This window comes from Canis lupus, chromosome 15 (genome assembly GCF_003254725.2).
Source record: "Canis lupus dingo isolate Sandy chromosome 15, ASM325472v2, whole genome shotgun sequence".
Lineage (NCBI taxonomy): Eukaryota > Metazoa > Chordata > Mammalia > Carnivora > Canidae > Canis > Canis lupus.
In genome coordinates this window covers 51168821-51183733 of record NC_064257.1, presented here as the reverse complement: position 1 = coordinate 51183733, position 14913 = coordinate 51168821, and the positions used below count along the sequence as shown (strand labels likewise).

The window sequence follows — 14913 nt, the reverse complement described above, 5'->3', positions numbered from 1 at the left end:
AACATAGAAGAAAAATTTGAGATCCAGATTAGAAAGAACATCTCCCACCTTGTGGAAAAAAGGGTTCTATTTTATTTCAAATGTATCACAAATAGAATCCCTATAATAAGCATGTATATGATATTGATGTAGGAATGAGTTGGAGGCAGATGAGGCTAGGAAGGGAAAGGCCCCAGTCAGGCTCCTGCCCATCCCAAGGAAAAGAGAGATAAAACAGTAAAAACAAAAATAAACCTGGCTCTCTAGCTCCAAATTATTAGGGAGTATCCCCCTTTAATTGTCACTAGGCTCACAGAAAACACCACGTTAGGCAGATGTAGAGAAACATTAAGGAGACATTAGCCAAACAGAAAGGGACACCTTGTTTGTGCTCATGATATTTATAAAGAAACATCTTACTTGTAGCAAGTCTACCAATTATTCTAAATATAGATATGACATTTACAAATTCACCCTGATATTCACAAGAAATTTACCAAGTTCCCTGGTCAGTTTCCTATAAAAGACAGACCATAAAAGCCCTCAGTGGCAACCCTGCAGCACCCTTCTCACTTTTGAGAGTTTCTCTGCTTAATAAACTGCTATATGGCTTTGCGAACTCTGTTGCAGTGAGATTCATTCTTGGGACTCCTTGAGACCAGAACCAAACTCTCCCATATCAATATCAGCTAACACTCTCTTAAAATGACGTGTTGGTATCTGTTGGTGGCAGGGGAAGGGGTGCTTAACTCTCGAGGGAGGTATGTGCCAACATGGTTTTAGCTTTGGGTCATTCCCTCTGATGTTGAATAGCCGCTGGTTAACAGGTACTGCAAAAACCGAAGGAACAAGAAACCATTCCTCTAAAAATGCTCAGTTTATATGTACTTTTTACTTTTATTTATTTTTTGTACTTTTTAAAAGGTAATGGGGGCAAGGCCAGGATTTCTCAGGAGTAAAACTTAATTTGTCAAAAACCTTTATTAAAGTTATTATTAGCAAGATGGGGAACTAAGGACCAAATAAACACAGTTAACCACAAGAGTCCTACAAGAGGTTGGAATATAAAAAATGACGTATAAAGAATGGTTGTTTCTTTCTCCCAGACTGTTCTAGGTTCTTGCTTATGTAAAATTGGAACTGCACCCATGACCTCGACACGCAGATGAAAGAGAGATTGAAAATGGGGAGAGGGAGCAGCCCGGGTGGCGCAGCAGTTTAGCGCTGCCTGCAGCCCAGGGCGTGATCCTGGAGATCCGGGATCGAGTCCCATATCGGGCTCCCTGCATGGAGCCTGCTTCTCCCTCTGCCTGTGTCTCTGCCTTTCTCTCTCCTGCTCTGTATTTCTCATGATTAAATAAAATAAAATCTTTAAAAAAAAAATGGGGAGAGGAATAAGAAACACCTCAACAGGGTAGATGGACCCTGGTGCTGTCCCATCTGGTCCAGGCAGGAACAAAAACCTGCCTGCTGCCCTCTTTTATCTGCTTATCTATCCTGCTGAAAACAAAGCCTATTCTACTTGGAGAAGGTTCTGCAGGCAGCAGGTTAATGTTTGAAGGGGAAAATTATGGGGAGAAGAGTGCTGTAAAGAAGTTAAGGGGTGCCTCAGATTTAATTTTCCTTCTGAAGACAAAAGAGGTGATGTGGAAGGAGAGAAAGTACAAAAGCAAAAAATACACTTTTTTCTTTGCAGAAATAAACACACATTTCTCAGTGTAGGTAAAATTTGGTAAGACATTTCACTGGACTCCATATCAGTACCATTTAGAACCAGAAGAAGGCAGACTCTATGCCCAGTGTGAAATGACCCGAGTGATTTTACCACCACTGTGTCATGAGAGCAATGGAACCCTGTTGCAAAAGAACACACTGCTGGAAAGAGGTTATACAGCCTCTACTAAGCTCCAGCACCTTGTGGTGTTGGCCCAGCTCATATCCTCCATCTCAAGTTAACTAGAGGTTGAGTCTGTTGCCCCACATATACAGAAAATCACAGGGCTGGAAAAACATGTTAGTCTCAGTTTGCATATATATATTTATAAATATATATTTTAAATTTTATTTATTCATGAGACACACAGAGAGAGGCAGAAACATAGAGGGAGAAGCAGGCTCCTCACAGGGAGCCGGATGCTGGACTTGATCCCCGGACTCAGAATCACACCCTGAGCCAAAGGCAGATGCTCAACCACTGAGCCACCCAGGTGTCCCTGCTTATATATTTTTGAAAGAGCTAGATGGAGTGGGCACTGCCGTTTTAAATTTTATATTTGTTTTTAAAAATATTTCTCTTGGGGATCCCTGGGTGGCTTAGCGGTTTAGTGCCTGCCTTTGGCCTGGAGCACAATCCTGGAGTCCCGGGATCCAGTCCCACATCGGGCTCCCGGCATGGAGCCTGCTTCTCCCTCCTCCTGTGTCTCTGCCTCTCCCTTTCTCTGTGTCTATCATAAATAAATAAATAAATAAATAAATAAATAAATAAATAAATAAATAAATAATAAATAATAAATAATAAATAAATAAATAATAAATATTTTTTAAAAATTTCTCTTTAATTCATATGGCCTAGTATTCCAAATAGCTGGGGTTGGCATGATGGATAATACGGATTCTTTATTTTATTTATTTATTCATGAAAGACACAGAGAGAGAAAGGCAGAGACACAGGCAGAGGGAGAAGAAGCAGGCTCCATGCAGGGAGTCCAACGTGGGACTTGATCCCGGGTCTCCAGGACCACGACCTGAGCTGAAGGCGGCGCTAAACTGCTGAGCCACCCGGGCTGCCCCAATAACATTGATTCTTATAAGCATCTTTCATCTTGTCAGAAATTACGGACTGTCATTTTTCTGAAATTCTAGGAGTTTTTAAGCATAGCAGGATCACAGTATTACTCCTGAAGATCAAAAGAAACCACCAGCATGTTCCTGAGGGGCAGCTAATGCTATCTTCACTAACAGTTAAACTACAAAAAACTTCATGGTGAGTAATAATGTGGAACTATATAGCATATTATCATTATGCTGGGGCAGCCCTGGTGGCTCAGCGGTTTAGCACCGCCTTCAGCCCAGGGTGTGATCCTGGAGACCTGGGATCGAGTCCCGTGTTGGGCTCCCTGCATGGAGCCTGCTTCTCCCTCTGCCTGTGTCTCTGTCCCTCTCTCTCTGTGTGTCTCTCATGAATAAATAAATTCTTTAAAAAAAATTATTATGCTGAAATGCCCCCAATCCAGGTGTTTATAAAGGGTCTTGGAACAAGATAAAATAAATAGAAATTCCAGAAGTTAGAAATAATGTGGGATCATGCTCTTCAAGATTTTTTGCATAGTCTATTTAGACCACAGAAAAGTGCCCCCCTCCCCCAAGATTCTACTCTATAATGAAAACTGGTTCTTTCAAAATGAATATAAATGTAATATAAACATACATAGTACTCATAAAATCTTTTCCTGACTACTTTGATGTACAAGATTTCATTTGGTGGTTATGTTTTGGCTAGTAAAATGAGTAACACCAGTCTTAAAAAGTAATTATAAACAACTTGGCAACAATTCCATAAGATAATTAAACTGGTTTTTCCCAGATGTTAAAGTAGCCAATGAAGCATAAAATGAATTTTTAAGCCAATAGCTTCTCATCTGTGCTCCTCCTGGCCACCTCCACCCATGCCTCTAGGAAGATTACAGATGGCAAGTCCCTGGACTGAAATAGGAGATCGAGAACTGCAAACTTCCTCCCACCCCTACTCCAACTTAATATGAAAATTAATGCTAAATAAATCTAGATACTTCAAATGAGATAATGCAAGAGGATGAAATTGGGCAAAATAAGGATCTAAAACAGGATCTTCAAACAAGTAGGTGCTTAACAAATGTTTGTTGAATGAGTGAGTGCCCGGATGAACTATTAATGACTGAGTAAATTATACCCCAGGTTACATCATGAAAAAAAGAAATATTTAGTAATATTTACAGCACTTTCATAATATATTCTCTCATGCACTCCCTGTAACAACCCCATGAGTTAGGATAAATATTACTGTTCCATCTTATATATAAGAAAATGAAACTAGGTATCCCTGGGTGGCGCAGCGGTTTGGCGCCTGCCTTTGGCCCAGGGCGCGATCCTGGAGATCCGGGATCGAATCCCACGTCGGGCTCCCGGTGCATGGAGCCTGCTTCTCCCTCTGCCTGTGTCTCTGCCTCTCTCTCTCTCTCTCTCTCTGTGTGACTATCATAAATAAATAAAAATTAAAAAAAAAAAAAAGAAAAGAAAATGAAACTAGACACAGGACAAAAGTAGTAAAGACAGAGAAAAGAATAAAACCCACTTCTCTTGCTCTTTTACGTAATGTTTTTTCTAATACACATTCTTTTTTTTAAATTTTAAGTAATCCCTACACCCAACGTGGGGCTCGAACTCATGACCCAAAGATCAAGAATTATATGCTTTACTGATTGAGCCAGCAGCCCCTGCTTCTTTTATTTTTTAAGATTAACATTTTAAAAAGATTTTATTTATTTGACAGAGCATGCACAAGCAGGGGGAGTAGCAGGTAGAGGGTGAAGAAGAAGCAGCCTCCCCACTGAGCATAGAGCCTGATGTAAGGCTAGATCCCAGAATCCTGGGATCACGACCTGAGCTGAAGGCAGACAGACACTTAACTGACAGAGCCATCCAAGTGCCCATTTTTATTATTTTAGAGAGAGCAACAGAGAGACAGAGCAAATGGTGGTCCTGGTGGTGGGGAACAGAGGAAAGGGAAAGAGAATCCTTTTATTTTTTAAGATTTTATTATTTATTCATGAGAGAGACAGAAAGAGAGAAGCAGAGACAACAGGCAGAGGGAGAAGCAGGCTCCATGCCGGGAGCCTGACGTGGGACTCGATCTCGGGTCTCCAGGATCACACCCTGGGCTGAAGGTGGTGCTAAACCGCTGAGACACCGGGGATACCCAGGAGAGAGAATTGTAAGCAGATTCCCCGCTAAGTGCAGAGCCCTATGCAGGCCTTGATCTCACAACCCTGAGATCAAGACCTGATCTGAAATCAAGAATCAGACGCTTAACCGACTGAGCCACCCTGGTGCCCAGGCACCCCAGTTTCTAATTAGACTTTAGAATACCAGGTTTCTGAGGTGAAGATAATTACCTTTGGGCTTATATGGATCATGCTTTCTCTATAAAACCCATAGGAACTCCATCCCCATCCCTTATCACATGGTATTTGAACTGTTTCTCACTAAACTGTGAGTTCTCCGTGGGCAAGGGCAACATCTGTCCCGTTTGCTGCTGCACCCCTTAACACAGCACAGTGCCTAGCACTCAGGAAATATCAGTGACATCTTTTCCCACTGAAATGCAAGAAGAGTTCCTGAGGATGAGATTCTCAAAGGGGTGGTGCCAGGGTTCATACGATGACCTGAGATGCCACCTTAGCATGATCTCTCTCCTCAGAGATTTTAGGGTGGGAAGGTGGTGGTTTGCAGAGGTAAGGCAGGGGAGAAATAGCATACCTTCCTATGCAGTCTCTGAGCTCATGCTAAGTGATTTTATACTTATAAGAAAGCACATCGCTCTAGAGTACAAGTGAGTGTTTCATTCACTGCTTCTCACCGGCACATTAAGGTATGGTGTATGAATTACATAATTTGAAACCATTCAACTGTGTTTCTTTCACTCCCTCCCACATCTCCTGGCTTCCCCTTTGTTCAATGACTTTCTTTAGTAGCTGACAAAACCAGCTCAGGGCTTCTAGTCAGCAAACTCTGACGGCGCAGGGAAAAATAATCCCCGTGTTTCATCAACAGATGCTCTAAGCTACCTCTCTAAACTCATTCAGGATTGCTTTCCAGCACAGTATCGGAGTTAACACAATAACTCATTCACAGTGGGCATATAATTAAGTTTTTAGGCGTGGGAGGTATCAAATAGCTCAACTTTGGAAAACCACAGCAGTTAAAAGACATTTAAGATGAAGAGGAATCGTGCAATTAAAAAGGCAGGGGCATCAGAGGCGCAGATGGCTGGGGTCGTGCCCTGGCTCTCTGAGGTGCCCCTGGTCCGGTTCCTTTGGTGGCAGGGATGATGACACAGTGCCCTGGTAATTTAACTCTTGTGGGGCAGGAGCTGTGGGAGGAGCTTTATTTGTAGCCTTTGCCCACTTCTGAGGTGTAAATGTGCCCATCACAGTGGATTTCCAGCTACCAACAGGGAAGTCACCAAATATAGAGTTAGGAGGTGGTGTGCACACAGGCATGCGCCACGTTATGATGTGGTAGGTATACTGCGCTGTGGGGGCACTGGAAACTGGAAGTGCCGTTCTTGCAAAGCATCATCTGTTGTAACCCAGCCATTCAGGGTCTCTGCAAACTGTTCAATTTCAGTTTCAAAACTGCCAGGCTGCTCTCTGTAAGATGATTCAAAAATTCCTGAACATATTCTGGTAGAGTGGAATAATCCTCACAACCATCTTCATAGGATTCTGTATAATTAGAATAATAACCTGGTGGATAAAACTCAGGAGCATTTGCAGACAGCTTAGACATTAATACAGGAGCTAGCTATCCCTACCAAGGATTTTAAGTAAGATGACACAAAGAAATGGACTGCACAATGCCTGACTTCCAGAACACTTAGTCCTTCCTCCTGCTTCTGTTCCCCATCCTTTCCCCCTTGAACCACGCTGAAGCTAATGATTTAAAGTAACTTCTCTATACTTTTTGCTCCCAAATTGATCTCGAGCCATGACTTCTTTGCTGAGCTCCAAATCTATACTCTAAACTGCCTATGGTACACCTCAGCCTGGCTGATCGAAACTGAACTATACTCTCCTTCCTCTGACTGTCCTGACCTTGGTTGATAAGGGTAAATAGTAACAATAGCCAACATTTGCTGGGCCCTTACCATGTGCCTGTACTGTTTGAATACATTTTACATATATTATTTTAATCCTCACCATATCAAGTAGGTGGCAGAGTTTTGTTTTGTTTTAATAAATGTGCCAATTCAGCACCATTTATTTTATTTGGGAAAGAGAGAGCAAGCGCGCGTGCACCTGCAGGCTCATGAGCAGGGGGGAAGGACGGAGGGAGAGGGAGAAGCCGACTCCCCACTGAGCAGGGAGCCCAATGTGGGACTCCATCTCAGGACCCTGGGATCATGACCTGAGCTGAAGGCAAAGGCTCATCAGCCAACTGAGTCACCCAGGTACCCATCAAGTATGTGTTAATACCACCCTCCCAAAAAAAATACCATCCCCATTTTACAGATATAGGAACTGAGGCACAAGAGGTTAAATAACCTCCCCTAAATCATATAGCTAATAAATAGGCTGGAATTTAAATGAGGCAGTCAGTCTTTTCAGTTCTTGACTATGTTCTCCACTACTTAGGTTATCACTTCCATACTATGACTATGAATAAAATATTAATTAGCATTACCTACTTTGCTTCTCTAAAATGTACTGCAAGTTATGCAGTGCTAGACTCTACCAGCACTCATCCTTAGAGCATTCAAATCAAACAGCAAGAAATTCAGTTTGGTCACTGAGCCCTGCTCTCTCCTTCCTGAGCATTTCTCAATCTGCCATTTCCCCTCCACTGCATCGCTACACTCTTAATCCTGGCCCTTGCATTAGCTCCTGCAGTAGGGGTGCAGCTCCCTGATTGCTGAGTAGATCCCCCCTAGAACGCCTCCAGGCTGTAGGGCAATAATAGCTTAGGAAGCCACTATACTACATCACATGGTTCAGTGCCTTCCCATCACCCCCATGGCTTACAAGATGCAGATCCCTGGCCCTCCCCAGAGGCTGAGAGACACAGGTACAGAGACCAAGTCCAAGCTCCTTATCAAAGACACATAACCTTTTCTCTGCTTCTATTTTTGAAGCTCCAGGATGATGGAGTCACTACTTAACTACTCAGTTTCTCACCTCCATGCCTTTGGACCTGCTCTCCCTTCAGCTAAAATACCCTTTCCTCCCGTCCATCTGATGTTTCTCTTTAAAGCCATCTTAGATTTAGATGCTGTATTTGGGAACTTTCCATGACCCCCTGCCACCCCAACTTCTGTGTCTTGATTCAAACTGAAGGTACATTTTGTACATGTCTGTTTCCTATGGACTGTTGCCTCCTCTAGTCAGAATCTTATCCCTCTTTATACCACAAGTCAAGTATCTGGCACATAGTAAGTATTCAAACAGCAGCGTTCCATCTAACGTGGGGGCTGGATAATTGGTGAGGAGGGTGAAAATGTGAGTCAAATTGACCCCTGAAAATCCCTTATGTTACCCAAAAAGGGATAATTCAGTTTCGTGAATACACAAAATCAACACATTATTTACGGTTGCTGAATGAACCCTTACACATGTATTATGAAAACTTTGTATCTTGAAGCACAAATTCATTGCCTTGAGAGCAGCTCAGTTATGTGTGAGAACAGTTAAGGGAACAGCAGAATCATTGTTATGCTGGTGTAGCTGAATTTCAGTGAATTTTGGATCTCACATGACAGGCTTCAATATATACACAAAGGGACTGCTAAAATTATGCAGGTTTTTTATAACGTTTTATAAAGATGTATTTTAATTTCATTTTTTAAAAGACTTATTTTAGAGAGAGAGTGTGCATGAGTGAAGTGAGGGGCAGAGGGAGAGGGAGAGCAGCAGACTTTCCGCTAAGCACGGAGCCCAAAGCAGGGCTCTAGTCCTTGACCCCGAGATCTTGACCTGAGCCCAAGCCAAGAATCATATGCTTAACTGACTGAGCCACCCAGGCACCCCAAATGGTGCATGTTCTATTACCATGCATCTAAAAGCCGAATTGTACAGAGAAACTTAAAAGTTCTAAAACAAAAACATAACTATAAAAAAAAATCTTGAACTCTTCTAATTGTTAATGTAAACTCTACCTGCTGTAGCCAGTAGTACAGACGTTTCTCTGAAGGTCAGCACAGTTTGCCTGACATTGCCTGGCACAGTTCCAGGCATGGGAATTCATGTGAATGACTGGCCCTGAGCTTTAGTGTGTTGTTGCCCAGTCTGTGTGTCTCGGGACCTGATGGTGGTGAGAGGGAAGTTAAATCATGCAGTAGGTCACAACTGGATGCTATTCGAATGGGCAAAGTATTTACCCAAAGTATTCTTTGATGTACTGTTGGGGATTATAAACGATTAAAGACATCATCCTTGACCTCAGGCAATCCGTGATCTTATTGGGAAATAAGGCCAAAGCAAAAACAGCAATTATCACAGTGGATACTAAAGGAGAAGTTGGTACTTGGGAGAAAGATTAAAATGGGGGAGGAATTCAGAGATAAGGTGCCCGGTGTGGAGGCACAGCGGATGCTGAGGGAGCAGTGAGCTCCTACGCTGAGCTCCTACGCTGGTCTGTCCCGTCTCATCACCAGCCAGTGCCCTCTCCACTTTCCAATCCTCTGACCTACGCTCCCCTGCATCTTCTCACAGGATGTGTTGTTCAGAGCCGTCAATCATGTTCACTCCTCTTCTCCCTTTCTTCCTTGCGTTGGTCCAACTGGAATGCTGCTTCCACCTGTCAAGCTAGATAAGTCCTCCTCTTTGTTCGTGTCCTGCTTTTAATTCTTTCTCAGTTCTCAGCTCCCTCACCTAACCCGTGCTATTAAATGTAGATGCCGCTTTTAGGCAAAGAGGCTTGAGCCATGGAATGCAGGAAGGGCCACAGCGACCACCTGGCTGAATACAGACAGGCCTATCAGTGACCTAACTCAAAATATCCACAGGCCCTAACTGACCAATGGGCTACTTGCAACTAGGCACAGTTCCCAAAAAAGGGAAGAGTCCATACATCCCCATACCTCCTCACCTTTCCTCTTTAAAAACAACTCCCACCCACTACCTCAGTCTCTCCTCTACTGGTCCACCCACCACTCCCTTGTGTGGGGTTCAATAAACTTCTTTGTTCTACCTCAGGTGAATTCTTTTACCTCCTGCGCCATTGCCATCGCCATCGCCATCGGGCTTCCACTCAATCGCTGCCCATATTTGGGAGCCCCACCCAATGGAGAGACAGCCCATTTAGGCACCACATTAGAGTCAGGTGGTCATCCATCTGTCGCCCCAAACTGTAAGCTCTTTGAGGGAGGAGATCTCATTTCTTTTATCTCTACATTCCCATCACCTGGCATAGCGCCTAGCAGGCACTACATGCTGCCGAAATGCTTTCTGAGCCAAATTATTGCATAATGACTAGGTCTGGATTAAAACATAAAGTTAAAGAGAAACAGGCCTGTAAGACCTGCCTTTCTTTCTGGCCCTACGTATATGAGGTGCTTAACATCTGTTATGGGCTGAACTGTCAAAATTCATCTGTTGAAGTCACCACCTCCAGTACCTCAGAATATAACTATATTTGGAGAAAAGACCTTAAAAGAAGTGATTAAGTTAAAATAAGGCCATTAGGGTAAGGCCCTAATCTCTTCTTACAAGAGAAAAAAAACACCAGGGTATGCACTCACAGAGACACAACCATACAAGGTCAAAGGAGCAAGAAAACAACTATCTAGAAGACGAAAGAGGAAACCAACTCTAGCACCACCTTGACCTTGGACTTTCGGCCTCTGAAATTATGAGAAAATAAATTTTCTTTGTTTAAGCCACCCAGTCTATGGTATTTTGTTATAGCAGCCCTAGCAAATTGAGACAGCATCTTTACTTCCTGAATAAACTCATAGTGTCATATGCCAGGCACCGTTCTAAGCTTTGTATAGATGTTTAAACATTTAAACACCTCACCACCAATGCCAATGAATCATCAAGGAACTCTCAACAGGTAAGAGGGAAGAAGAGTATGCCTCCTTCTCTGGTGGGAGCTGGGGATTCAAAATCAGTATTATGGGGGAAAACTCCCTAAGAGGTATGTCAGGTGAGAATCACAGGCGGTGATAGAGCCTAAAATTAATAATAATGGGAAAATAACAGCTACCAATAATTGAGCATTGGATTCAGAAAAGGTGAGTTGTCCAGCTGCTAAGGAGATTTAGAATTCAGACCCAGATCCTTGCCTTTCTCCACCTGGCACACTGCCCGGAGGAGACTGGGATCACTTGGCTGGGGCAGGGGGTGGGGGGAAAAGGCTGAGCAGGAGACAGAGCTTGTTCTCAATGCAGAAGATCAGTGGGGAATGGAAAGGACATTTTTTTAGAAGAAAAGGTAGGGAAATTCTAAGGACCTTCGTTGCATGTGCAAAACTAATAGTTCTGGTTTATCTGGCTCCTCCAACACATCAGGCATTAAGCTTAAACTCACAACAGTTCTGAGAAGCAGATATTTTTGTATTCTCATTTTATGCACGTGGAAACTGGGGCTCAGAAGTAGAGAGATATGCCTGAAGTTCAAGTTAAGTGGCAGAACCGGAGCGGCAAACCCTGGAGGCTCCCAATCCTACACCCTCCCCATCTCATCTGCTTTGGCAGGCGTGCCTCCCACTTCTGCACTCACGCTGCACAAATGGCCAGTGAATGAAGGAGGGCCTCTAGGCTGTGAACTGACAAGTTACATACCCTGCCATGGCCTTTACAATATTCAGCCTAAAGTACTAACACAGAGCAGCTTCTGCCCAAGAAGGTTCCAAGGAGTTTTCATTTCTCAAGATGTTCCACGGAAAAAGTTCTCTGCTCAGAAAAGCTTTGTGGAAGTGCTGCCTGATATCCTTCTCCTGCCTTGGACACTTAACAGTACATCCTGGCCGATTCTAGAGGTTCTGTGGTGGGCAGCCCGGGTGGCCCAGCAGTTTAGCGCACCTTCAGCCCAGGGCCTGATCCTGGAGACCTGGGATCGAGTCCCACCACTGGCTCCCTGCATGGAGCCTACTTCTCCCTCTGCCTGTGTTTCTGCCTCTCTCTCTCTCTCTCTGTGTCTCTCATAAATAAATAAAATCTTTAAAAAAAATAAATAAAGGTTCTGTGGTTTAAAAAAAGTCTGTTTCCTTCACGGAGGTCTCCCCATTCTATTTGAACCCCAGACTCCCTGACACAGTTCATACACTGCCCAGCACCCTTTTAGAGATGCTACAACGCAGGACTTAAGAGGCAGAAAGACAAGCAGGATGGAAGTACTTTTGGAAACATTAACTAATATGCAGGCTTTTTTCTTAAGAATCACAAAGTCTCTTGACATTTACATTTAGTTTGCTTTCTACTGAGAATAAACAGTTAACAAAAAAATCAGAGGCAACAAAGCAGACAAGGGAATCTGAGATTTGCATTCTCCAATCTATTGGCTCATCCTAAACCGTCTTGCTTCCGCCCCAACCACATTCCTTTTTCTTGGGGGGGGGGGTCTTTTTTATTTTTATTAATGTATTTTTCGTGTTTTCTTTTTATTGGAGTTCGATTTGCCAACGTATAGCGTAACACCCAGTGCTCATCCCATCAAGTGCCCCCCTCAGTGTCTGTCACCCAGTCACCCAACCCCATTCCATTCTCCCGATTCGCAGTCACCCTGCCCTCTTTAGAGCTGCTCTCCAGCTCCACACACCTGCAAGTGACCACGACTTGCACTGCACCGTGTCCCCCAGCCCCAGCCCTCACAGCGCAGAGGAGGTGACGGGGAGGCGTCAGACCCTCCGCTACTGCGAAGCCCGAGCCGACAGATTTCAGAGAAACAACGGGGGGCAGGGGGGAAGGGGATCTGACCAAAGGATCCTCGGCCTTTAGTGACCCTGAAGACTCTCCCGTAATGGGAGGGGGGCGGGGTGGGCTGGGGGGTGAGACTGCCAACATGTCCTGTAAGATTTCCGGATTGCGAGTGCTGTGAGTTTTCTATTTATCCTTTTGGTTATTTTCGGTTTTTAGTTTTCTGCAACCAACATGCAGCACTTGTGTTAGGAGGGGGGGGGAGGAGGAGCAAGGATAGAAAAGGGGGAGGAGAGAAGAAACAAGGAGGGGAACGGGGGCTGGGGGAGGGGGAGGAGCAGAGGGGGAGGGGCAGAGGGGGGAGGGTTGAGGCGAGGTGGGGAGGACAGAAAGGGGGAAAGAGGAGGGCGAGGGAGGGGATGGAGACCAGGGCTGGGAGGGAGGTCTTCTGGGGAGGAGGAGGAGGACACAGGCACGGGGGATGGGAAGAGGGATGAGGAGAGAGGAGGGGGGGAGGAAAGGGGGAACACAGAAAGGGGGAACTCTCCGGAGGAGACGGCACAGTTCACCTAACGAAAGGCAGCCGTGCCTCCCAACGCCCTGAAGTCCCAGCCCCGACCCGCGAGGTTCCCGGCGCCACGACTTTCCCAGGGCCCCCAGCCCCCAGCCTCCCCAGCACCCCCCGCCCCCCCAGGTCCCCGCCCCCCGGCCTCCCAGCTCTCCGTCCCCTCCCCGCCCCCAGCTCCCCCCGCCCCAGCCCCAGCGCCTTCCCCGCGGCGGCGCGCCGTCCTTGTCCTCACCCACTCGGAAGATGAGGTCGTCCTCGATGGGGTTCTCTTTCCGCTTCCCGGTGCTGTACATGCTCGCGGGCCTCTTGACCGCCTTCTGCTTGACGTGGCCGCTGCCCGGGGACTTGACGCGCCGCTTGACGCCCTCGGCGGTGGGGGACACGTCGGCCGAGCGGATCACCTTCAGCTTGAACGGGCTGCCCCGGATGTGCTGGTCGTAGAGCCGCAGGGACAGGGTGAAGTCCCCTTCCTTCTGCACCGTGTACAGGAACTCGTAGGTGCCGTTCTTGTTGTCGAGGATCTCCCCGTCCGCCACGCTGCCGTCGGGCGTGCTCAGCTCGGCCGTGAGGTAGGCGTTGCCCGTCTTGCACAGCTCGCCGTCCTTGTCCTTGGTCGTTATGGTGACGGACATGGGCTGCCCGATGATGGTCTGCCGCAGCCCCTCGCCCGTGGCCACCGTCTCGGAGGCGACGGCGTTGGTGGTCAGGATCGTCCCGAGGTTGTGGATGGACTTCTTGAGGCCTTCGGTCTCCACGATGAAGTCCAGCTGGTCGTTCTCTCGCGGGTGCAGCGGGAAGTCCTGGTCCGCCAGCTCGTTCAGCTTCTCGCTCATCTGCTTCTTCACCAGCAGCACCTCCGTCTCCGTGCCGTGGTTGAGGGCCTGCGCGGTGAAGTTGCTGCAGCTCTTTATACTCTCCTGGCCCTCGAGCAGCGTATCCAGCTGCGACTGAAGGACCTGCGGGGACGGGACGGGGACGGGGCGGGACGCGGAGCGGGGTGAGCGCGGCGGCGGCGGCGGCGGCGGCGGGGGGCGGGGCGGGGGGGCAGCGCGCTCGGTCCGGCCCGCTGGACGGTGCGCGCAGGCGCACTGCGCTCCGCGGGCCCCGGCCGCCCGCCGCACCTGCCCACGCCCGCCGCGCCCTGCGCCACGAGCCCGCTCCTAGTGCCTGACTCTGAACTGCCTTCCCGGTGCCTTCCCTTTCCCCTCCGCCTCGCCCACACTCTCCCGCACACACAACCCCTGGGTCCTGCGTTCCTGATGGGGGGAGCTGAAACGTCACCACCGGGAGCCTGGGAAACAAACCGCTATGCCCGGCATCTTAAGTATTCGCTATTCAGCATCTCTTCACAAAGTCCCCACTTCCCCTGCTGCCAGCTAAAGGGACAGAAAACCAGACAAATGAAAACTCTCCCTCCACATCCGAATACTAGAAGCTTTAGATCCCTTGCTTTTGTGATGGGACATGTGAAAAGCTGCAGCCAGGGTTCACTTTGAAGTTGACTAACAGGTTGGTGTGGAAGAGGGAGCAATTAAGAGACTATTAGACATTCTAGCTAAGGAAGGAAAAATAATCCAGCTTAACCCTAAATCCTGAAAGCATTACTTTATATTCAATCTTGCCCTGTGTCACATTATAAATTGGTACTTTCCGGCACAGAATCATAGGCCTTTGCTTAAGAGGGGAAGGGAAAAAGAGCTGGCTGTGCCATTAAAGGAAAACTACTGTTTACTATGCCACAGTGACACTTTAAGGA

The 14913-nt window shown here is 46.6% G+C and overlaps 1 protein-coding gene across 14 annotated transcripts in view; it reads right to left on the bottom strand.

Annotated features, from left to right (window-relative positions):
* TRIM2 (tripartite motif containing 2) overlaps nucleotides 1-14913 on the bottom strand; it is a 168603-nt gene that overhangs the window by 21871 nt on the left and 131819 nt on the right. For all 14 annotated transcript variants that reach the window (XM_049094271.1, XM_049094266.1, XM_049094265.1 and 11 more), the window contains one exon: nucleotides 13390-14113. In XM_049094271.1, the coding sequence (XP_048950228.1) occupies nucleotides 13390-14113 (724 nt within the window). The remainder of the gene's footprint in view (nucleotides 1-13389; nucleotides 14114-14913) is intronic.